The 25,114-nt window shown below is 43.2% G+C and overlaps 1 protein-coding gene across 16 annotated transcripts in view; it reads left to right on the forward strand.

The window, feature by feature from the left end:
- The window catches only part of TMEM140 (transmembrane protein 140), a 115,630-nt gene that overhangs the window by 18,191 nt on the left and 72,325 nt on the right, over positions 1 to 25,114 (forward strand). For 5 of the 16 annotated variants that reach the window (XM_089680652.1, XM_089680654.1, XM_089680657.1 and 2 more), the window contains 2 exons: positions 7,888 to 7,936; positions 14,362 to 19,420. In XM_089680652.1, the coding sequence (XP_089536778.1) occupies positions 14,385 to 14,954 (570 nt within the window). In that variant the 5' untranslated portion in view covers positions 7,888 to 7,936; positions 14,362 to 14,384 and the 3' untranslated portion in view covers positions 14,955 to 19,420. The other 11 variants (XR_016313202.1, XR_016313201.1, XR_016313205.1 and 8 more) reach the window with 6 other exon arrangements.

The raw sequence follows: 25,114 nt of genomic DNA on the forward strand, positions 1-25,114 counted from the left end.
CTGGGGGCACTTGTGCATGCTTGCTCCCAAGCCAGCTCTGTGTGTCCATAAGACATATACCCCAAGCTCCCTCCTCATTGGCTGGTATTGACAGAAACAGGAGCCAATGACTCCCGCTGCTGTGTCTGGCCCACTGAGAGGGAGAGGGCCCCTGTTCTCGTGCACAGCACTTGATCAAGATGGGGCTCATGTAAGTATAAGGGGGGGCTGGGGGGAGGGGAACTGCATGCAGAAGGTTTTTGTCTTAATGTATAGAATACAGGAAGGTAAAAAAACCTTCTGCCTTTACAAAAATATAATGATGAAAAAAACCAAAAAATCTAATCCTAACACCTGAATGTAGGTTGGCAACTTTGGCATGTGTTATTAAAACTGTCGCAGTTAAAAGATTTTCCAGCACACTTACCAGCCAGCCTGCAAAACAACCAAATTGCTAAATTCTAACAGTCTACATTAAAAACAGAGGGTTTTGTTTGCACACACTTGCAAATACATTCGTAAGCCGCAGTGCCTATGTCAAGGGACCTCTGTATACTGTGGTCCTAACTATGATTCTCAGAGCCTCCATAGTAGGAGCACGTATATCAATGGATAGGTTGAGGGTAGGTGTGCCTGAAGGGAGCCCACCACTTACTAAAGGCACAATGGCAGTGAAGGCATCCAGTGCATCCCTGCACACAATTCTACGAACTGTAGAATAAAATGGCAACCACTCCAACCTATAACTAGCTTGTACAGCAAGATGCCCTCAGCCTATGCATTGATATATGGGCTCCTACTATGGAGGCTGTGAAAATTCTACAGCAGATCAAGGGACTGAGCTCTGCATTCACTTTTGCAGCAGTTGTTTTCTTATTCCAGGTCACAATCCTGCGCAATGTCCTTTTGTCTCTTTAGGCCAGTTGACCATGTTGCCCACGTTTAGGTTTATCAGACAATGTTTTCCCAGAAACTGTATATGCTGTCATTGCCTTTGATACTGTACCTCGTGACAGGGGAAATAAATTGGCAACTTCAGTCACAGAGGAACCAGCTCAGCTTGTATATACAAGAAAAATATAAGATTTGGGGCACCCAGCTGTCCTTTCTTGGGGGATCTTTGGGGATACATGGACTGTTATGAAACATAGAGGACTTTACACTGGAGGGAACCTTATCTCTAGTGACAGATACAGTATGTATACAGAATACATCTCAGTGTATCAGTAATAGCTGACAGTTCAGTATTAGCATTATAGTGAATTACAGCAGAAGGGTGACACAGTTCAGAGACTGCTGATCTTCACTCTCCACCACTCCGAAGAATCTTCTGCATCCCAAACGTCCAGGAACGTAAGATACCTGGACTCCGCTGCAACTCCTTTCATCATCCTCAACATCACTACTGTGTTGTAAAACACTATATTACAAAAAGAAAAAATGCGCTGAAGAAAAAAAAAAAAACATGTCCTGTCCCTGACACCAATAGGCCTCACAGAAGGATTTTGGAAAACCTCAGGATCCTAATTTTAACAAAAAGGTGTTACTGCACTGTACAGGGATATGATCTTGTTGGGATCTGGGATCTTCAACTTTCCCAGAATCTCACAAGAAGATCCACAGGTGTCACCTCGCCTAGGTGAACCCTCCAGAAGCCAAGGAGTGAGGCAAACATTTTTTAATGATTTTCTCCCAAAGTTTTTTTTTTCAATTCCATAATGAAGCATTTTACCATGAGGGGGTGGGGAGAACTCATATACTGTAAGTGGACGTTGCATTTTGGTTCAAGGTCTACTTTAAAAGAAAACTTCTAAGCTAATGCCTTTTTTCCTTAAAGTGGTTTCAAACCGCAGACATGAAATATTAACAAAGCATATCACTCTATAGCGTGTACTTGTCTCAATCCAGAGCCTTAAGTGTCATTTCTGTTTCATGCCTCCTTCCTCTGCTATCAGCATAAGTCACTTCTGACAAGTTTTCCTGACACCAAGAGAAAAATGGTGACGTGGGAGGCACCTCCTGCTGATTGACAGCCTCAGCTCTGTTCCTGTGAGCCATGTGGAGGGTCTCTTCCCTCCAATCAGCTCTCATTGCTCTCCTCATTGTGCTCTGCAGTGTGTATTTTCTTCTGAAATCTCAGACAAGGTGTTATAGATTCTGGACTTTGAACAGAGGTACAGAAGAGAAGTCTGCAGATAGACAGGTACAACTTATATAGAAGAATTTGTTTCATCTGTTTGTATCACCTGAGACCAGTCACTTCACTGGGTATATGTAAGAGTTTCCATCCACTTTAATGTTATTGGCACCCTTCTCAAAAGGAATTCTTAGGAAATTATATGGAATCTTTGCAGACTTATTTTTTAAAGTTCAGGTTCCAAGACTGTCATCCCTATTCTTCACTAATTGGTAAGTATTTAACCTGGAGAAAGCATGTGCATATCAGCTGTCATAACATCTAATACACACAGGCGTGTTCCAGGTAACTGACTTGTCAAAAAGTGAAGAAAGGATAAGGTATAAGTTCTGGAAAGTGCCCATTCCAAAACATGTTGGCCATGGCAGCCTCCACATCAACATGTCAGTTTTCTCTATAAAATGTACCTAAACCCATGAAGCAAAATGTAATATACTGCAATATACTGGTCCATAGATGTGGGGGCTGCATTAAAGGAGAAGTACAGCCAAAGCTCTTTTGGCTGTACTACTCCTGTGGATCACAGGAGCGCAGTTATTTCTGCACTCCTGTGATCCATTTTCAGTTGAAGCCCGCTGTCAGCTGATGTTGCTCAGCAGGTCCAGGCTGGGGAAAGATCCCGACTTTAAAGTCGGGATCCACCCCAGAGTCTGGAGCGGCACCTGGCTCAGCCCCTCAGTGATCTGCTGAGAGCCTGAGGCAACTGTTCCCTCCCCCTCCACAGCCCAGCACTCCAGTGAGCATGGGGGGGGGGGGTAGATCAGACAGCGGTGACTGACAGTCTCCACTCTCTGCTCACAGTGCGGGGTGAGAACTCAGCGATCAGCGGTCATGTGATTGCTGAGTTCTCACACTTAGAGCCAGAGGGGGACAGATGCAGCATTGGACCAGTGCTGCATCCACCTAGGCAAGTATAATTTGGGAAAAAAAAACAAAACCTAAAACATCTTTTAATGTTCTTTTTCAATCTAGTTTTCACCTGGTGATCCTGCCAGTAACAAACTTTCTGTCCTAGGATGACACAGCTCATTCACTGTACTGTATCTATAGAGGAGCAGTGTTGTCACCCTAGGACAGAACTTCAGAACACCGCCCTCTCCTTATCTCCATAGCATGAGGCAGAGATATTCTGTAGTATTCAAGGAGAGCTAGGAACAGTGTAACTGATAAGGGTGCAACAGCTGCAGAATACACTGAAAGTTACCAGCCCACAAGATTTGAGGAGGATGGACAGATTTTTGTTTTTTTTTTTGCATTAAACAGAAAAAAGAACAAATAATGGATCATTGTCAGAGTTTATATACACTTTAAAGTGTTGCTAAACCCACAACAGTAAAATCAGTCTGTATATGCAGGCAAACATGCTTGTTATACCTACTGTGGAACCTAAGGGGTTAATCGTCCATATTCTGTAAAAATGCTGTTTGATCCTGACTCCTCTGATCCTCTCCTTCTTCCAGTGCCCCCGTCTTATCTCCTGATAAGGCATATCGTGTGGAGACACTCTGTACATGCTCAGTTTAGTGTGTATTGCTAGAGAGCGTTTTTTTTCTTGGGAGAGTGCATGTGATCAGCACTGTCCTGACAGAGGTCAGGGGTTTCGCATCCTCCTAAAGCAGAAAGAAAACTCCTCCTACAAGCTTTAACCAGTGCTAAGCTGGACACAGAAGTCACAAGGCTGCTCTAACTGCTGATGAGAAAAGGTATTTAGCAGTTTATATTTACTAAAATAATTGCATTTCCATGTTCTGTGTACTGTGGGAGACCAGATATAGTGAATGCAGGGTTCTGGGTTTAGTAACACTTTACGACTGCTGGGACAAGCACAGTTATGGTGGCCATACATGTATCGATATTCATTTTAAGAACGTCCGTTTGATTTTTGTTAGTGGGGTCAACTTATTACGTTTGTATTGACAACAGTGACCAGAAAATTTAAAGGAGCAAAATAAAAGACTCTTCTCGATCATGCGAATTTCAGACAGTGTATGTGGTTTTCATTCAGAAATTACATTCATTTTAAAAACAAATGTTAAAAACAAGTGAAATTTTCAAACGACATTCGTCCATTCATTTCCGTATGAACATCTGTGTGAATATTCTCAGCCGAAAATCTATACGTGTATGACCAGCATTAGTTAGCAGTTTTTAGCCATTCAGATCTGGTTTGCATTTGGAAAGAAAACAGTGAAGACACTGTACTGCACTACTAAGCAGGAAGCAGGGCCTGCACATGTAATGATCATATGGCTGCCCCCATGTACAAATACAATTACAAATTATACAGAGAAACAAGTTTTTTTTATTTATAAGATTAAAAAGATACAAATAAGATCATTTACATCAATGTATTACCATTTATTTTACAGTACATGTTGATCTAAAACAAATTTTAAAAGATTATATGTTCCCATTAAACAAAAAAAAATAGTTATGCCAGCCTTTCATGTCTGTCATGCAGAGTGGTGGTATGCAGTATGTTAAATGATGGAGAGATTCTTGTCTGTCAGTTGAATGGTGCAGGTATTCTGTTCACATTGGTTGCAGTCACAGCAATTTTCCACTGTCAGGCCTGACCTATGAATAGAAGTCAGTCTGCAGAACAAGTCAGATAAACTCATCCAAGAACAACATCCCAACAGAGCCTGAGGCTGGAGAAGGCACCCCATGCGGAATGTTTCAACCCAGCTAGTTAGCAGTTAACAAGGCACAATTTGCAGGGAAAAAACAGACTAGATAGCTTCTATACAGTACATATGTGTATAGAAATGTGGACAGATTTGTTGGTACACTTCCATAATAAATGAAGAACTCACAATTTTCTCTGAAACTGACCAAACTGATTGGCATCTAAAGTTGTTTATGTTTAACCACTTTACACACAATCATGTACATGATGTACATGTATGTGACTGATCAAGCAGTTATACTGGGGCTATGGCTGCAGTTGTCAGCCATAATCCCGGTATTGTTTTTTGAAGCCCTACAGTGTAAAAGTGATCCTATCAGCTAATTAGCTGCTGGGTCGCTTTTACAAGTGACATGGGCCGTTGGCCAACCACCCACCGATATTTTTTCCGGTCTCTCCTGTGCAACCGGGGAGACCGGCACTGAAACCAGCGGTTCCGCCAGCTGATCATAGAGCTGTTCAGTGACCAGAATGTCTCTGATCATCTCTATGGTATTAGAGACCAGAAGCAACGAGCATTTCATCACTTAGGGTAAATGTAAACAACACCATTTTTTGCTGGAAAGCATGAGATGAAGGTTTCTTTTTTGTCATGCTTTATTGCTTTCACAAGGAATGTTTACATTTCTTGTGATAGCAATAAAAGTGATAAAAAATAAAGCAACAGTTTAAGCCTGGGTTCACACTGATGCAGTGCGCAATTTGCAACAGTTTCTGTGCGAATTCCGCACCGCATCAGAAGCGCACCCTGTTCATGCGAACTACTGCGGTTGTGTACGTTAACAACACCCTGAAATCGGTCTGCAAAACGCAGTGTGATGTGCAGAATCAGATTGCATTGGTGTGAATACCCATGCAACCCGATTCTAGTGTGGACCAAAAAAAGGATCCTGCACCTTATTGGTGCGGATGAGGTGCGATTTGAACCACACAAAATGTATGGCTCAAATCGCATCGTACAGAATTCGCATGCGATTTGCACAGGAATGCGGTGCGGTTTTTGTGCAAATCACATGCAATATGCTGCACCGCACAAGTGTGAACCCAGGCTCAAACTGATTGACATCTAAAGTTGTTTATTCCATGTTTAACCACTTGACACAGAATCATGTACATGTATGGGACTGATCAAACAGTTGTACCGGGGCTAATTAGCTGCTGGATCGCTTTTCCAAGTGACAGGGGTCGTTCGCCAACCACCCACTAGTTCCTTTTCCGGGCTCTCCCATGCAACCAGGGAGACCGGCACTGAAACCAGCGGTTCCGCCAGCTGATCATATACTGTAGCTGTTCAGTGACCAAAATGTCCGCGATCATCTCTATGATCTTAGAGATCAGAAGCGATGAGCATTTCATCACTTCCAGTTAGGGCAAATGTAAACAGCACCTTTTCTTTGCTTGAAAGCATGAGATCAAGGTTTCTTTGTTGTCATGCTTTTTTGCTTTCACAAGGAATGTTTACATTTCTTGTGATCGCAATAAAAGTGATAAAAAAAAATTAAGCAAGTGTAAAAAAAAAAAAAATTTAAAAATCCAATCCTGTCCCCCTGTGCTCGTGTGCAGAGGTGAACGCATATGTATGTCGCACACGTGTATGTAAATGGTGTTCTCATTTAAATGTGTATGTAAATGGTGTTCTCGAAGCTCCAAAAACGCTCAAACTTAAAAAATCAATTGTTCTCTATGGTGCCTGTTTGCACGATCAGGTGTGAACGGGCATCATAGAGAACAATTGATTTTTTAAGTTTGAGCTTTTTTCGAGCTTCAAGATACAAAACGTCACATTTTCTTGATCAAACTTGTTCAGCTTTTCAATGTATGATATAATGCTGAGATATTCTAATAAAAACAAAAGCCAAGGGATGTATCCAGAGATGTGCAGGAGAGCCTCAGTTGTCCCGGGAATCCCTCTACTCATTTGCTGAGACAACAGTAGGAGCCGTTGACTCTCACTGATGTCATTCACAGCCAGTGAGCCAATAAGGAGAGAGCAGGGGGAGGGGCCAAGTCGCTGCTCTATGTGGCTTATGGATGCATAGAGATATTCTAATAATAAAAAATAGCCAAGCGATGTATCCTGTGATGTGCAGTTGTCCCGGGAATCCCTCTCCTCATTTGCTGAGACAACAGTGATGTCAATCACAGCCATTGAGCCAATAAGAAGAGAGCAGGGTGAGGGGCCAAGTCACTGCTCTATGTGGCTTATGGATGCCTAGAGCCGGGCTCGAGAGTGAGCATGCACCAATGCCCCCATAGCAAGCAGCTTGCTATTGGGGGCACTAGTCAAGGGGGAAGAGCCAGGAGCGCCAGCAGGGGACCCGAGAAGAGGATTGGGGCTGCTCTGTGCAAAACCATCACACAGAGCAGTTAAGTATAACAGATTTGTTTTTTTTTGTTTTTTTTTTAATTCTACCAGAAGCATTGTAGCTTGTCAATTTCCATTTTAGGAAGCCATAGTCTGGCTTTTATGTTTTCCTTCAACAGGGGAGCCCTTTGGGTCTTCTTCCTTTGAGTCCACTGTCCAGAAAATGTTGGAAGATCAGACACTGATGTACCTTGACCTTGTTGTTCAGCTTGTATCCCTTTGGAAGTTTTCCTTGACTCTGTCTAGCATTCGCACTATCCTGTAGATTTTCCTATTGTGGCCACATCTAGGGAGGATGGCTACACTCCCATAGACCTTAAACTTCTTAAAATATTTGCAAATATAGTTGCTAGAACATCAAGCTGCTTGGAGATGGTCTTATATCCATTACCTTTGTCATTCTGGTCTATAATTTTCTTTGTTTTATATAGGCACTGTCAAAGGGCAGGAACTGTGTTCAAGTAGAACCATCGCTTGGCAGGTTCTGGCCTGAATAATGCCCATTGAAAGTGATCACATGATCTGAACCGATGCACCCAATTTTGAGACATTTTGAACATTGGCAGATTCTGATCTCCTGGTGGGGCATAATGAGTGTCTATAGAAGATGATCAACATTCAAACTAATGTGTGTTTTTTTTTTTTTTTGTCCAGTAGAACATGGCACGAAAGTGACTCCAGAACTTGAAGAAAGATCAGAACAGAGGTGAGTTGTGTTTTTCTCAGATCTCCTGATGAGTATCTCTGTCAGCTGATGTTTTCTGTAATTTCTGTAAGTGAAACTGAGCAATGAAGATTGAATAGTAAATGGTTTCATAACTGGCGCTTAGCCAGACACCAGTGTTCATGATCCTGACTACTAAATGGCCATCCACTGAACTTTCAGAATGACTCATGAAAGGTGTTTGGAAGGGAAATTACACCAAGAAAGGTGCAGAAAACAGGAATTAGAATTCTATTTAGCTGTGGGTTGTCCTGTTTCCACATTGTGAGCACACTTAGTTTTGGCTCTCCTACTATAGCTTGCATCTAACAGATTCTGAGAAACTTCAAGTCTTGGCAAGCCTAGCTAGTCAGATGTATGCTTTGTACATCTATTGACGGGTTAGTCCACTTACTGGATGTGGGGAGCTGGACACGAAGGGTTACGTCCCCACAGGGGAGAGATCTGGGCAGCAGGCTCACAGGCAGCAAAGGGTTAAGTCCACCAGGCTCATGGGCAGCAAATGGTTAAGTCTGCCAGGCTCACAGCAGCAATGGGTTAATCCCACAGACAGGGGAGCGATCCAGGCACCGAAGGGTTAGTGAGAGGAGGGGGGTTGGATCAGTGAGGAGGTTTGACCATAGCCTAGACCTCGCTCTCACCAGCAGGGGGAGCAGTCAGGAGCACACAACAGGGAGCAGTCTTTTGCAGGCAATGGGTTAATTCCCAATGGCACACAACAGGGAGCAGTCTCTGGCAGGCAATGGGTAAATCCGAATGGCACCCAACAGGGCGGCAGAACTCAGGCGGGCAAGAATTAAGTCCAGGCTTTATCCTCAGCACAAGGTGTGGCACACAGCAGACAGGCAGAGCACAGGGTAGCAATTCAGGGACTCACCAGCCAGCAGTGGCCTCAGCAGGGTAAGTCTAGACAGATAGGCACCAACTCCTCACGGGTCTTCAGAGGGCTGTGTGTCTTGGCCGCAGCTTCAAGACCACGCAGGCAATGTAGAACCACAAGTCCCAGCAGTGCACAAAGCAAGGCACAGTTCAATGCATCTCCTAGTTAGGCCTGCAGCCATGAGCTGCTCTGTCCATCCTGACTCAAGCTCTGCACATTCTAAGAGTCATTCTCCCCACATAGATCCTTTCTATTTCCCCAAGCCTCAAGCCCCCGGTGCCAACATGTCTGGCTTTTCACAGCCACAGGAAACCATGCTGTCTGCGCTTCCTGGTGAGATCAACCTCATCTGCCACCCTCTGCGGGGTATAAGAACTCAGAGATTTCATTAAGCAGACACTGCTGGACACTCCCCCCCCCCCACACCCCGGCACCAACCCCCCCCCCCCCCCCCTTCCACAGCAAACAACACAAAAACAAAAAAACATTTCTGATCTCCATCACAGCAACGCTAATCCATTTCCACTCAATCCACTAAAGCACTGTCAGACTGCCATGTATGCTCCTTCAGTTTGTTAGTGGGGAGCGTTTTAGGATGGTCAGGCATGAGCTAAGTGTAGTTCTAGGTTGGAGCAGATATGACTTTCCCGACACCTTCTGTAGGATTTATTGAACCATGGTAACAGCGTTCTCAGAGCACACACTTGTTCTTACCCAAATGATATGTTCTCACAGGTGCTTTCCACTGAAATTTTTAAACTGTTGCACATATTTCTCTTCCACTTTTCTTTATTTGGCCACAGGGAGCAGAGTAGTTCCTGCAAAGGATACAAGTCCACACCCATGTTACAGCCCTGGGTGTCTGAGCAGCCAATCATTAGTGCAGAAGAAAGGGGTCACATGCCCCCCATACCTGCAAGGGTAAAGCAGAGGTTTACGTTAAATTCATCATTATATTCATTCAGGGCTTGTTCACGCCACAATTTCTGTGATCGTGATGCGTTTTTGCATCCGCATTTGCATGTGTATTTTATGCGTTTTTGAGTGTGGTGCGGATTGAAGCTCAGGTTTCACAGCTAATTGAAGCAGTAGTTGTTCAACGGTTCAGGTCCAGGACAGTTTTAGATCAGGATCAGGTCAGGACATTATCATGTTCACAACTGACAACATGTGCTATTTAGAAACGGTTTCCAAAGTCAATAGCCTGTAATCCGCACCTGAACCGGACTGGACAGGACTCTTTCAATGTGCACTGAATTCACACTGCCGAACATATGTGAACAGGCACCATAGGAAGCATTGGTATTTCACATGTCATACGATTTGGATGCGGTTCAAACCACATCCAATTCGCATATACAGTATTGAACATGTCACCATTTTTCTAAGTAAATAGATTTCTAAAGCTGCTATTGACATGAAATTTTTACCACATGTCGGTAACGACCCATACATACAAAGAAACCAGAACAAAAAAGTCCAGAAAGTAAGTTATGTGTAAAAAATGGAATGACACAGGGAAAAAGTATTGAACACACTAACTGAAATTTATTTAATACTCCATATAAAATTCTTTGTTGGTAATGACAGCTTCAAGACACCTCCTGTATGGAGAAAGTAGTCACATGCAGTGCTCATGTGTGATTTTGGCCCATTCTTCCACACAAACAGACTTTAAATCTTGAATGTTCCATGGGCCTCATCTATGAACTCTGATCTTTAGTTCTTTCCATAGATTTTCTATTGGATTCAAGTCAGGTGATTGGCTGGGCCATTCTAGCAGCTTTAATTTTTTTTCTTTGAAACCAGCTGAGAGTTTCCTTGGCTTTGTGTTTGGAATTTTTGTCTTGCTGAAATGTCCACCCTCGTTTCATCTTCATCATCCTGGTAGATGGCAGCAGATATTTATCAAGAATGTCTTGTTGCATTTTTCCTTTCAACCTTCCTTCAACGATTTGAAGTTTGCCAGTACCGTATGCTGAAAAACAGCCCCACACCATGTTCCCACCTCCAAACTTCACTGTTGGGATGGTGTTTTTGGGGTGATTTGCAGTGCCATCTGACCTCCAAAACATGGTGTGTATTGTACAATAGTGAAAAAACCTCAGCACAATCACCTAAAACAGTGCAAACTAATAAAAGAAAAAAAAATATCTAAAAGCTGTATATAACTAATGTTAGTACTGCTGCTCACACTTTTTGTGTTCCCACAAAAAAAACAAATGATTCAGTGCTGCGCAGTGCCAAATCTTCCAAGTGGTAAATGCTCATGTGCTGTGGAATATCACATAAAATCATATAATAAAGTGAATTGGGTGGACATGCGTATATCCTATGTGTTTATGTCCAACCATAGAACATGCATAAAACGTATGCATTTATGTCATCACAATATATCTAGAACAATAACTGAACTGAATCTTAAAGGAAGGTATGTTCAGTGGATATGCTTGTATCATATGCGTGTATGCCAAAACATAGAATCATGCGTAAAATATATGCATTTAACTCATCACCATATATCTAAAACAATCCACACCCATAACTGCAAAACATAAAATTAGATCTTATAATAAATTATGTTCAGTGGACATGCGTGTATCATATGCGTATATATCAAAAAATAAAATCATGCATAAAATATATACGTTTAACTCATCATCATATGTATAAAACAATCCACGCCCATAAATACAACACATAAAATAATGGTAAATTCTAGGTGTCCATATATATTCATAATGTCCAAAACCGTAAAAGCAATTAGATATGTACTACATGTTGTGCTCTTCATTTCTAAAATCTTCGTTTATGTGGTCACACACGTGTAGATACCCATCCACTGACAGTAATATGCTCTCACCTTTTTGATAGACCTCACAACAAGGTCTCATGCGCCTGCCCCTTGTAGTGGGGTCACCTATATCACGAGAGTGATGGTTTCCTCCAGGTCACTGGGGCTTCTCAATCCTTCTCCATCCTCAGCAATTCTTGGTGGAATGTTTTCAATAAACTTGGAACAAAGAAGGAAATATAGTGCTCTCCGCTTAAAACTCACCATTTATTGAAAAAAATATATAATACACTCAGCTTTTTTGGTGCACTTGGAATTGTATAGTTTGTGTAGTTAAAATCATCCAACAAAATGGCCGATCGTGTACTTCCTGTTTGTACAGCATGATGTCACCGACTCCTCCCTATGCGCTACGTCCTTAAGTCATGTGACTTCATCAGGGAATCCGAGTTAAATTTTGGTCTCATCTGACCAGACTATATTCTCCCAGTATTCACAGGCTTGTCTAAATGTGGTGCAGCAAACTTTAAAAGAGCTTCAACATGCTTTTTCTTCAGCAGTGGAGTCTTGGGTGGTGAGCATGCATACAGGCCATGGTGGTTGAGTGCATTACTTATTGTTTTCTTTGAAACAATTATACCTGCTAATTCTAAGTCTTTCTGAAGCTCTCCACAAGTGGTCCTTGGCTGTTGGACAACTCCTCTGATAATTCTTTTCACTCCTCTGTCAAAAAATCTTGCAAGCAGCACCTGCTTGTGGCTGTTTTTTTGGTGAAATGATGTCCTTTAAACTTCCGGGTTATGGCCCCAACAGTGCTCACTGAAACATTCAGAAGTTTAAAAATCCTTCTGTAACCAATGCCACCAGTATGTTTTGGAACAATAAGGTTGCGCAGGTCTTGAGAGAGATCTTTGCTTTTACCTGTCATGAGATGTTTCTTGTGTGACACCTTGGTAATGAGACACATTTTTGTAGGCTATCAGTTCAGACTAAACCAGCTGATATTAATTTGACTGACAAGGGGCGTTTTCTAATTACTGATAGATTTCAGCTGGTGTCTTGGCTTTCTGTGCTTTTTTGTACCTCCCTTTCTTCATGTGTTCAATACTTTTTCCCTGTGTCATTCCATTTTATTACACATAACTTAATTTCTAAACTTATTTGTTTTGGTTTCTTTGTATGTATAGATTGCATGGGTTGTTACCAACGTGTGGTGAAAATTCCATGTCAATAGCACCTTTAGAAATATAGTTACTGAAAAAACGGTGACATGCTCAATACTTATTTACCCGCTGTATGTAAACCAGCACTGACATATTTTCAATGCATTACTGTGTGTTTTTCCTTTTTATTTTGGCATTTGAAAAATCTTTAGGGCAATGTGCATTCCGGTGCTTTTATATGTGCTGTGATGCTTTCGTACTTTTGTTGAAAACACTAGAATGTACCGCACTGGCCTGAAGTAGGGCCATTGGAATACAAGGCAAACACTGTGGATGCATTCTGCATGCAGTTTAACCTCTTTGCGCCGGCCGCACGCAAATGTGCGGCCTCCCAGTGTCTGGGCCTTGACGCTGAGCGGCCGCACATTTGTGTGAAATTAAGAAAAACATATGTGCTGAGAGCGCACGCCCTGCGTGCTCCCAGCACACTTGTCCGGTACTCACGGAAAGGTCCCGATCTCCTCTTTCGATCAGGACCTTTCCCGATCATGTGACTGCCGTGACAGTGAATCACGGTGGTCACCCTAAAACCCCGCCTCCTGGCTTCTGAAACCCTTAAAGGGCCGGGAGGTGCCAGCACCAAGGGGTTAAGGCACTGGAAAGCATCTCATGTGAACTAGCCCTCAGAATTCACAGATGCCCCTCTTAAATAAGTATGGGCTATGCAAAAAAAAAAAACAAAATATTATACTCACCTAGGTGGGATGCAGCATCAATTCAATGCTAAATCTGCCCCCAACCGGCTCGGGATTGAAAACTGAGCTGATCGCTCAGTTCTCCCCTCTGCTCTGACCAGAGAGCCGTGACTGTCAGTCTCTGGCTCTCTGCTTTGCCCATTCGGTGCTCACTGGAGTGGAGGGGGCAGGAGCAGCTGGCTCAGGCTCTGAGAGGCTCACTGAGAGGTTGAGCCAGGTGCTGGTCCAGATGAATCCTGATCATATGATCGGGGTCTCTTCAGAGCCTGGACCGCCTCTGTGACATCAGCCGACAGCAGGCTTAAAACGGGTCACAGGAGTGCAGATTGAACTGATACAGATTGAGAAGTAAAGTCAAAAATGCTTTGGCTGTACTCCTTTAATAAAAAGGGTCTTTATGTGGCTATATATTTGCACATCGTTAGAGGTCAAGGTACCATAAAATGATATGAGCATTTAATGTATTTGCTAATATTTACCTGGAAAAGCCTCCCTTGTGTAGACATCCAAAATGCTGGGCACCACCATCTTGAATGTGATGTCAGCAGGCTCAAAGTTGTCACTCAGAGGACACTTTTCAGTAGTTTCCCTTGCTCCATCCCAGGCAGCTACATTAAAGATTATGGAAGGAGCTGAAAGGATTTTCTGTGCTTTTATTTGCAGATTTTTGATTGGTAACATGAACTTTTTAAAGATATCAACATAAAGGAGAGGTTAGGCTAGTACACAGAATCAATAAAAACTTTTTCCCCAAACTCTTTAAAAATATAACATCCTTTTCAATGGAATAATAATTCCTCTATTTTTTTCCCTAGATTAGTCTTACTTTGGAAATAAGATGGTTTTCAGCCACCGTTGGTTTGGTTACTTGACTATCCTCCTGCAGAGTCTGATCTGTTCCCTTCTCATTTATGGCCTGATCATTGGAGGTGGTAACATTTTTGTCAGTGGTTGCCAGAAAATTGGCTTTTATAATTACTGTTTGTACAACAAAACTATTGGGGACTGTCAATGTATTACCCAGCTGAAGGATCTGAGTTTTGGCGGAAGAATCAATCAAGATGGAATTGTCGTGGCCATCATCTTGACCTACTCTTCACTGGTTCTGGTCTTCGAGGGAATCCTAACAATGACTTTTGCTCAGTGTTTCGATGACAGGATCCTGTGGAGATTTGCCCTGGTTATAAATGCTCTTAGCCTGGCTGTACTAAGCCTTGGGATGTTCACTTTTGTCTTCCTAACTTGGGACCTGTTTGATATTTCCCAAGTGACCCCTGGCTTCCTGGCTCTGCTGTTGGCATTGGGTGGCATGTCTCTACTCTGTTGTATCATAAAGCACAACACCGACTTCACCAGTGAGATGTTGAGAGTTGAGACAGGCAGCTCTTTCCCTCTTGTAAAGTTGTGATGTCTTTATCCCTTTCTTATTTTCAATGACTTTATAAGTATTTAAGGCCCGGTATTTAGATGTTTTCTACCTACAAGGTCTTGCTGCACAAAACTTGCCACTAATTTGCACACAGAACTTGAAGGCCAACTCCAGCCAAAGCCTTTTTCTTTTTTTCTGAATAAAGTGGGGAGAGGGTTTTTATTACTGTGTCCCTGTTCAGGAGATATTCTCTCAGTTTCTGTCACGAAGACAAGAGTGAAGAAAACAGTAAGGGCTCATTCACACTTGGTTTGGTCTCTGAAGAGTGATCCATGTTTTTTTTAAAAAGGTAGAATTTTCCTTTAATGATACCATATAAAGTATTTTGTTTTATATGTACGTATGATAAGTAAAAAACCTCTATTGGTTCTGACAGAAAGCCAGGGAGCTCCTATATACTTGTGGACTGCATTGAAACCTTAATCTGCAATGCTGTGCTGCTTGGAAACCTTAAGCTCTGTTATCCGCCCTGCCCAGTTCCCCCATTCTGGACTACAGAACACCATACTGGGCTGCAGAACACCTTCCCCTTATGTTATTATTATTTTATTATTATACAGGATTTATATAGCACCAACTGTTTGCTCAGCACTTTACAAGATGAAGGTAGACATTACAGTTACAATACAATTTGGTACAAGAGGAAACAGAGGGTCCTGCTCGTTAGAGCTTGTGGAGATGATTGTGGAGATGTTCTGTAGTCCTCTCCTAGGGCAAAAAAGTTGCTTTTTTACAAATACAGTACACTGAGTTGGTTTGTCACTTTACCACAGGCATGATCATCAGATAAAAATAGAAGAATAAAAAATCTTGGAAAAAAAAATGATTGGGGAAAACAAAATTTGGGGTTAGATATACTTTAAAGCTATGGGTCCTCCTTGGAAATGCACCCTACATCTGTCTTGGTGACAAGTGTCCCTTGGGGCAAATCTTCACAATGGGGACACATAGAGCACTTAAACCCTGACAAAGGTTCCATCCTATCCAGAAATGGAGGAAAAAAGTTTTGGTTGGAGTCAAACTGGCTTATCAGTTTTGAGCTTTTTAAGCCTATATGACTAGGCTTCTTTATATGTTTAAACGTTTTCAATAATATTATGAAAAACATAAGAAATATGCACTTTTTTCACTTTATATGTCAGATCTTCAGGATTTACTTACTGTATGACTAATATAATTTAATATGAGTAGGTGTGTGTTAATAAAGGTGATGATGTTTTAACAATAAATGATGAATCCCTTGTTTGATTTTGAAGAGGAGATGCATTGAGACCCAGATTACTCAGGAGATATTAATCTCAACCACTCAGGGAAATTGTGGTCAGAAAAAGCAATTACAGGACAAAGAACCTAGCTTTAAAGGAAACCTGCCCTGAGATAACAGAGGTGCCATTGGTGATCCTTGCTTCTGAAAATGCTAACTGCCTGGCTGTCATGTTAAAGTGTTACTAAACCCAGGGCCCTGCATTCACTATATCTGGTCTCCCACAGTACACAGAACATGGAAATGCAATTATATTAGTAAATATAAACTGCTAAATACCTTTCCTCATCAGCAATTAGAGCAGTCTTGTGACTTCTATCAGTGTCTAGTTGAACACTGATTAAAGCTTGTAGAAGGAGTTTTCAGTTTGCTCTAGGAGGATGCAGAACCCCTGACCTCTGTCTGAGCAGTGCTGATTGGCCCTGTGCTGATCACATGCACGCTCCCAAGAAAGAAAAAACAACATTTCCCTAGCAATACACACCAAACTGAGTTTGTCCAAAGCAACTCCACACGATATGTCTATTCAGAAGATAAGAGGGGGACACTGGAAGTAGGGGAGGATCAGAGAAGTCAGGATCAAACAGTGTTTTTACACAATACAGAGGATTCACACCTTAGGTTCCACAGTGAGTATAACAAGCATGCTTTACTACATATACAGACTGATTTTACTGTTATGGGTTTAGTAACACTTTACGTTTCCCAGAACAAGTATAGAGATATGGAACTCAAACACTCATTTATAGCATGCATTTTCTGGATCTGCAACTCAGAATGTATTGGCACAGTCTTGTAACAAAACATTTTCAGAAGGAGGCAGCCCCTGTACTTCTCACATGGCAGGGTCACTATATAGCCCTTTAATAATCCATTTTCAGCCTGACGGGGCAATGATCATTTACCAAGTGAGCGCTGAATTAATTATGAAATCTTGGCAGAGTTTACGGAACTCTTTGCAGTGCTTAGAGGATGTGCTACCCTGAGGGATCAGGCCTGCGTCCCTACCTCCAATATCTTAGAAATTGGTCATAAGGAAGTTTATTTTAAAATGACTATTTAACCACTTGCTGCCCAGTGTATATATAAAAATGTCCTGAGCAGCAAGCAGTTATACCAGGATCATGGCTGCAGCAGCAGCCATGATTCTGGTACCATTGCTTAAAGCTGGCAGTCAACTTTCCTATAAAAGAGATGTGGGCTGCTTTTCTTTTACGGCGCTCGGAAGGGCCCCCCTGCTGCTGCTGTTCCCGGGCTATCAGTCCACTGGAACATCATTCCCCAGTCTCCTTTCTGATGACAGAGCTGGAAGCGACGAGGATTTCTTCACTTCCAGTTTTAGAGCTGTCTTTCCCTGACCATTACAGCCAGGGAAGCAGCTGATCAAAAACAATCTGTGCTTGATCAGATGCATTGGAGGACAGGGGTGACATCAGGGGTCTAATAGTCCCCTGCTGTCTGGGGAAAGAGTACCTGTCACTGCCCAAAACTATCAAAAGGAGGCTTGTTCACCCCTTGTGGTAATAATATAGTTAAATGAAAAAAAAAATTAACAAAATGTCACAAAAATTTACATTTAACCACTTCAATATCGAGCCCTTTTATCCCTTCCTCCCCAGGCCAATTTTCAGCTTTCAGCGCTCTCACACTTGCGCGGTCATGCAACGCTGTACCCAAACTAAATGTTTTTTATTATTTTGTTCGCACAACTAGAGATTTTTTTGGTGGTATTTAATCAACACTGGGGTTTTATTTTTTGCTAAATTAACGTAAAAAGACCAAAAATTTTGAAAAAAATGCCATGTTTTTCTTTGTTTCTGTTATAGCATTTTGAAAATAAATAAATAATTGTCCTTCATAAATTTAGGCCAAGATGTATTCTGCTATATTTCTTTGGTGAAAATAACCCAAATTAGTGTTTAATTTTTAGTTAGTTTAAGTAGTTTGTAGGAAGGTTTTAGAGTCCACAAACTTTGGGATATATCTGAAAATTGATCAATCCTGAAGTACTGATGGCCAATCTAATTTCTTGAGGCCCTTTGCAAAGGAGACAGTCCAAGGTATTTAGTAAGAGGCATGGCGAGTTTTTTGAAGTTGTAATTTTTTTTGTCATAGTTTTTTGAAAATTAAGAAATTGAAAAAAATGTTTTCACAATTTTTTTTCCCTTACTGTCACCAGTACAGTGTCATCATATAACTGGTGTGGCTGTGGTCAGGGACACTGACGGTGACAGTATAAAACATTTTCTTTTTTTAAGATATTATTCATAATACACTGTGACCAGAGTAGTCTATTGTTACCATAGTAACATTGTGACCAGTATTTTTATTTTTACATATTATGATTGCTTAAAGGCAAATCATTTCTTTGCTATAAGCAAACATTTAACTGAATGAAAGAGATTCATTCAGATCACATGGCATGGATGGGCTGTGATTGGCCCAGTATGCACATGTGATCACTGTAACCAATTACAGTTAGAGACACAATTGTATACAATCAATGGCATGAAAAGAAGCCATCCATTGGTTACAATTGTCATGTGACCTGCTGTGATTGGTTGCAGCAGGTCACATGGTACAGGCAACGGGCTGATACACAGATCTGTCATCGGCTGTGTCCGAGGTACAACCCGGTGACAGATCTCGCCACAGCACGGCCCCGTGGGCACATCAGAGGTGCAATCTGGGAAGGACATCATATGACGCCAACCCAGAGTCCCTCTTGGCCGTCATTCTGCTATTGATTGCGCAGAAACAGGTTAATAAGTAAAACATTTTTAAAAAAATTAAATGCACCTTTTCCCCCTGTGCTCATATGCAAATGAAACTGTAGTACCATGTAGACATGCATAATTTTAAATCATGACATGTTTGATATCTCTTTACTCGATGCAACATCATTGTTTGTATTTTTCAAAAAAATTGGGTATTATATTGTGTTTGTGTGCACTAAAATTCATTTAAACATATTTTTTCTTGAAAAGCTGCATTTAATAAGCATATATGCAAATATTGTCTGACTTAAAAAAATTTAACAGCCATCATTTTATTCCCCAGGGTCTTTGCTTTAAAAAGATATTTGGGATTCAAGCAAAAAAAAATGCACATTTTAACATGTATGTGAAAGTTTTAACATGTATGTGAAAACCCTAACAATAAAGCTCTCCTATCTGGTCCATTTCGGTCTGTTAAAAATGCCATTGAAATCTTGTCTGTCTGTGTTGCACTCTTATCACTTACATTGTTCCCAGCTTTCTCTTAAGACTAGAGAACACTTCCTCCCTATCTAATGTAGATGAGAACAAGTTGTGTTGTGTAGTCCTGTGCTAGGGTGACAGCACTTCTCCTCCGTAGATATAGTATCCTGTTTACTCCTTCTTTTCCATGTAGCACTGTCCTGACTGTGAGAAATTGGACAGTGTAGTTTTAAATCCAGTTTTCTCACAGTCACTGCTTGTGCTACATGAAAAAAAGAGATATTGCAGACTTTTCTCACTTCTACAACAGCATCTACAAATCCATAGCACCAGCACACAGCTTTCCTCCATTGCTGACACTTCAGCAGTAGAATGAATGGGGTCCTGGCACAACCATCTGGGAGTCTAGCTGCACCCCTTCCCACCCATTCACACTGCAAAGCCACTCTACTTCGGGGATGCAAGAGTTCTCAATGACAGGGCCTGGACAGAGCTGCTGGGGAAGAAGGTAGGAGGAGGTATGGGTCTCCAACTTGTTCTGTGTCACTCTGCTCCCTGCCCGGCATCTTAACAAAGAGTGCAATGCAAGTGAATAAAGCTCACAGATCTGAGTTGTTGCTCCTGCCACCCACAGGCAATCCATTGTGACAAAACCTACTGGCTGTTGTCTGAGTGGCCGGGACTGGGTTAAATTTCCGGGATGAAGCCCGGGACAAAGATGTTTAGGGACATAGCTTTAGAATCTGTGACTGTCCTATGCAATTCGTGGCAGTTAGCAACTATGTGACTGTACAGCAGCTGCCTCAGTCTGGACCAGTATTTCTCAACCTTTTTTTTCAGTCAAGGCACCCTTTAACATTCTGCACAATCTCAAGGCACCCCATTCTAAAATGTAAAAAACTATTCTAATAGTTTTACATAAAATGCAGAAAAATCCACACGCGTAGGACACCCAACATTAGAAGAGATTTATCCTTCCAAAGCAAATATTCCTTTGCAAACTGGTACTGACTAGTATTCCAGTGTTCCTCCCTTAGGGCTCGTTCACACTAGGCTGTTTTGCCAACGCTTGCCAAACGCCCCTATAGCGTTTGGCAAGCGTTGGTCCGGCGTTTGCGGAGCGTTATTAACGCTCGGCAAACGCTCCGCAAACGCCGCATGCGCGGTTTAGCGGCGGTTGCTAGGCATTTGCCGAGCGTTAATAACGCCCCACAAACGCCTATAATGCAGTTTGAGTGGTGTTACCTCTCCACAAACGCCCCGCAACCGCGTCGCAACCGCACCGCAAACGCCGGCCGGGCGTTTGCGGAGCGGCACCATAGACGAGAATAGAAGGCTTCAAAGCCTCCTGACTCGTCCAGAGGCGTCCGTTTTGCCGCGACGCGACGCAAACGCTCCCGTTAGAACAGCACCATGTGCTGTAATGTGCAGAATTGGCAGAGGCGTTCGGGAAGCGGTAAAAACGCTTACCAAACGCCTCTCTGCCGCCTGCACACAAGGCTAGTGTGAACGTAGCCTTAGTTTCTCTCCCTCACTCAGCTAATGTGACCCCAGTGCTGATAAAGAGGGGCAGGGGAGAGGCAAACAAAGATGCTGTGCAGGCACCCAACATCCTCCTTATCAACTAATGATGTCATTGGTTGTTAGGATGCCGACAACTAGCAGGTTGTAGAAGTGCATAATGAAAATCTATGGCTTTGTGTAACTAAAAGGCAGGCTTGATCCACCAGCTGGCTTGTATACAATTTATGGGCAGTTTTTAAGCATTTTGCCAAGGCACCCCTGAAAAAACCTGCGCACCCTGGATGAGAAAGGCTGGTCTGGACACTTCAGCTACCTAGAGTCATCCAGCATGGAGATCCTCATTAATGACCTCATTGCATTTGATCTTCATCTGCTTCACCTATCTGGTGTAGCACCACCCCCAAAGGAGCCACTTGGTAGTTTGGGTATGGAGGTTGCCAGGAAAACTTTACTTGCCTGACTGCATTGTGCCAAGTGTAAAGTTTGGTGGAGGGAAAATTATGGTGTGGAATTGTTTTTCAGGGGTTGGACTTAGTTCCAGTGAAGGGAACTCTTAAGGCATCAGCATACCAAGTCATTTTGGACAATTTCATGCTCCCAACTTTGTGGGAACAGTTTGGGGATGGCCCCTTCCTTTTCCAACATGACTGCTCACCAGTGCACAAAGCAAGGGCCATAAAGACATGGATGAGTGAGTTTGGGGAGGAAGAACTTGACTGGCCTGCACAGAGTCCTGACCTCAACCTGATAGAACACCTCTGGGATGAATTAGAGCGTAAACTGTGAGCCAGGCCTTGTCATCCGACATCAATGCCTGACCTCTCAAATGCGCTTCTGGAATAATGGTCAAACATTCCCATAGACACTCCTAAACCTTGTGGACAGCCTTCCCAGAAGAGCTAAAGTTGTTATAGCTACAAATGGTGGGCCAACTCATTATTGAAACGCTATGAATTTAGACTGGGATGCCATTAAAGTTCACGTGCATGTAAAGGCAGGTGTCCCAATACGTTTGGGGTGTGTGTGTGTGTATACTGGTTGCAGGATGTGAAATGGACAAAAGATGGCAGTGTCCTACAGCCCAGTTACACAGACTCAAGCGAGCTAGCAAACTGCACTTCCCAGCAGAGCTAGTTAATGGACAGAGGCAGATAAATACAGAAGCTCGGGAGCCTGAGTACAGGAAGTGAATGGGGAGAGCTGGAGAACAGGAGGAGAATGCTGTGTGGGACGCTGAAGGTCCAGGCCAGGTCGCAAAGAGTAGAAGAGAATGGAGGAACTGCTGACCGCTGATGAGTCTGCCGAACCGCCCTGCAAGTGCAGTTGTCTGGAGTGATCTCTGAAGGAGGAACCACAAGAACACAGGGGCCCCCCATCTACAGAGAGACTATCCGCTACCAGACCGCAACTACGGATCGGCTGAGAGAGTTCCATTCTCAAGCCATTTAAGCTGCAAATGACATTATTAAATTGAGCTAACTTCTACTGAGTTTGAATGACACTGTTTCATTTGTTTACATGTGTTAAGGCCCAGTTTGTCCAGCCTACTAGGTATTACCCTTTCAGCATATCCAATCACAAGCACCAACTGCAGTGTCTGCCTTCTGCAGTACAAGCTGTATTATTACTTCCATCACAGTTGGCCCCATTCACCAAGGAGCTCCTTCACTGCTGTAGTTTGCAACTGTGGTCCAAAGAGAAACTAATCCCTACATAAGCATGTATTGCCCATTCTTTAATCTCTGCCCAGTTCTACATCCCACCTTGTGGATGTTAAAGGGGTATCATCCAAATTAAATACCACTTCTTTGTGTTCGCCCCCTATTAAGGAACGTCTACCTTTGCCTCAAGGAAGATTTGAATCCTTATGTGCACCAACTAGGGCTCTATCGAGCGCTCAGAAGATCAGATACTGCAGTTTAAAGGGACATTGATCTATTTAATTGAAGAGCTCTTCTTTCCTCAGAAGTGAACCTAGTCATCAGCCCCTGAGAGCCCAGAGTGAGTTAACCTCCTCTGTTTGGTAGGTTTTTTTGGCTCACTGGGGAAGAAACACCTCAGGACTGGGGCTACCACTTAAATTCTGAATTGCAGGACATCTAGAACTGATTGAGATTGTGCTGTATTATGACCCTTACCTGCTAAGAGTGATAGCTGTTACTTTATGCACATGGTTCTCTGTTGCTTCATTGTGCTTACATTTGACCCTAAAGGATAAGTTCACCTTTGGTAACATGTTACATGCTCCACCTGTTTTTAGCGTGGAGCATGTAACATGTTCCCGTAGCCACAGCCCACCAACCACCCCCCTCTGACGGAATCTTCTCCCCATACTATCTGGCCGTGCGGGGCTCCGCCCACATGGCCGCGTCACTCATTCACGGACTTCCGTGAATGAACGAACTGCAAGTCCCGACAGCCTTAGCGGCTGTCAGCTTATAGTTTTCAAAGAACTACCATGGTGCTGTGGAGCTAGGTAATTTTTGGAGTTATTTTTTAAAAGTTTATTTACTATTCCCATTTTTTTTGGGGGGGGGGGAGAACTCCTACCCCACTTTCCGAACTTCCACAACCACCAGGTCAGGGGTGGAGAAAACGCCCTTGTCTTTATTAACATGCCCCTCCCCCTATTGTGGGGATATGTGGCCACGGATCACAGAGTCCATTGCAGCCAGTGTGGCTGTAGTGCAGGTCCACACAGGAAAAATCTTCATCCAGAGGGGGCAGAGAGACAGCACCTTCACTCAGCCCCCCTTCTTGGGTTTTAGATACATCTATGCCAAAACGTACCATACCATATCCATACTGGAGAATTCACTAATAGCCTGGGCACTCCATATACAGTACAACCAGGGCCGGGTCTAGCCAGATCTGATCTGGGGGTGCAGTAAAAGACAGTCCAGGGGCAAAACGTCAACACTGTGTGAATCACTGACAGTCTGTCACACTGTGTCACAGCCTGGGAAATACTAGCATGTATTAGGCTATCATTAGATTAGGATAATTAAATAGAAACTATGCCCCCTTATATCATCAGCCCTCATCATACTCCCCCTTTATATCGGGTTCCCATCAATTTGCCCCCTTACATCAGAGTCCCCACCAGAGTGCCCTCGTACATCAGGTGACCCCATCAAAGTACTCCCTTACATCAGGTGTCCCCATCAGAGTCCCCCTTACATCAGGATTCCTATCTGAGTGCCCCCTTACATCAGGATTCCTATCTGAGTGCCCCCTTATATCATAGTCCCCATCAGAGTACCCTCTTATATCAGGGTTCCCATCAGAGTGCCTCCTGACATCAGAGTCCCCGTCAGAGTCCCTCCTTACATCTATTGTCCCCAACTGAGTGCTCCCTTACATATGATCAGTTGACCACATTTACATCAGGTATTCCCATCAGAGCGCCCCTGTCAGAGGACCAACAGCTAATACTAATGCTACAGCTAATTCTCATTTGCATGCAGCAACTGCTTGTGCACATGTACCAGCACACAGATAAGCTTGGGCTAATATCCAGCGTGCACTGACACGCAGGTGCAGCTATGTGCACCAGCGCACATCTGGGCGCACATATATGCGCAGAGATGCCAAGCTACCTATTTAAGGGAAACTCTGGGGTGTGCTAACCCCTGGATGTTCTTCAGCTACCCAGTGACCTGTGTTCCTGTTTATGCTGGCTGATCTCCTTTTGCTGACCTGGCTAGTTCTTGACCTTGCTCTGTGGATTTCAGATACCGACCTCAGCTTGCCTCTGACTACTCTCTGCCAGCTTCCCTGGTAATGACCTCGGCCTGCTATTGAACCTTGCTCTGCCTGCTTACCTGGTGCTGACCTCAGCCTGCTACCTGACCACGTTTCAGGTCCACCGTGTATGACCCTTGCTCACCTCGACAACATCTTGTTCCTGGCAGTCACCTGCTATCAAGCTACCGACACCCGTGCTTCTTTAAGCCTTGTACCACTGTCATCACCTTCAGAGGTGCTCAGACCAGAGCCGCAAGAGAAGCCCTCTCCTCAGCTTTGCCTCCAACCAAGGTACGTGACAGCCCCCTTACATGGATTGCCCCCTTCAGAGTGTCTCCTACCATCCTGTGTGCACCATGAACAACCTGATAGGCCATAGGATACATTTATACCAAGGCCTAGCA

This window comes from Staurois parvus, unplaced genomic scaffold, assembly GCF_062004578.1.
Source record: "Staurois parvus isolate SC_StPar_1 unplaced genomic scaffold, SC_StPar_1.0 ptg000249l, whole genome shotgun sequence".
Lineage (NCBI taxonomy): Eukaryota > Metazoa > Chordata > Amphibia > Anura > Ranidae > Staurois > Staurois parvus.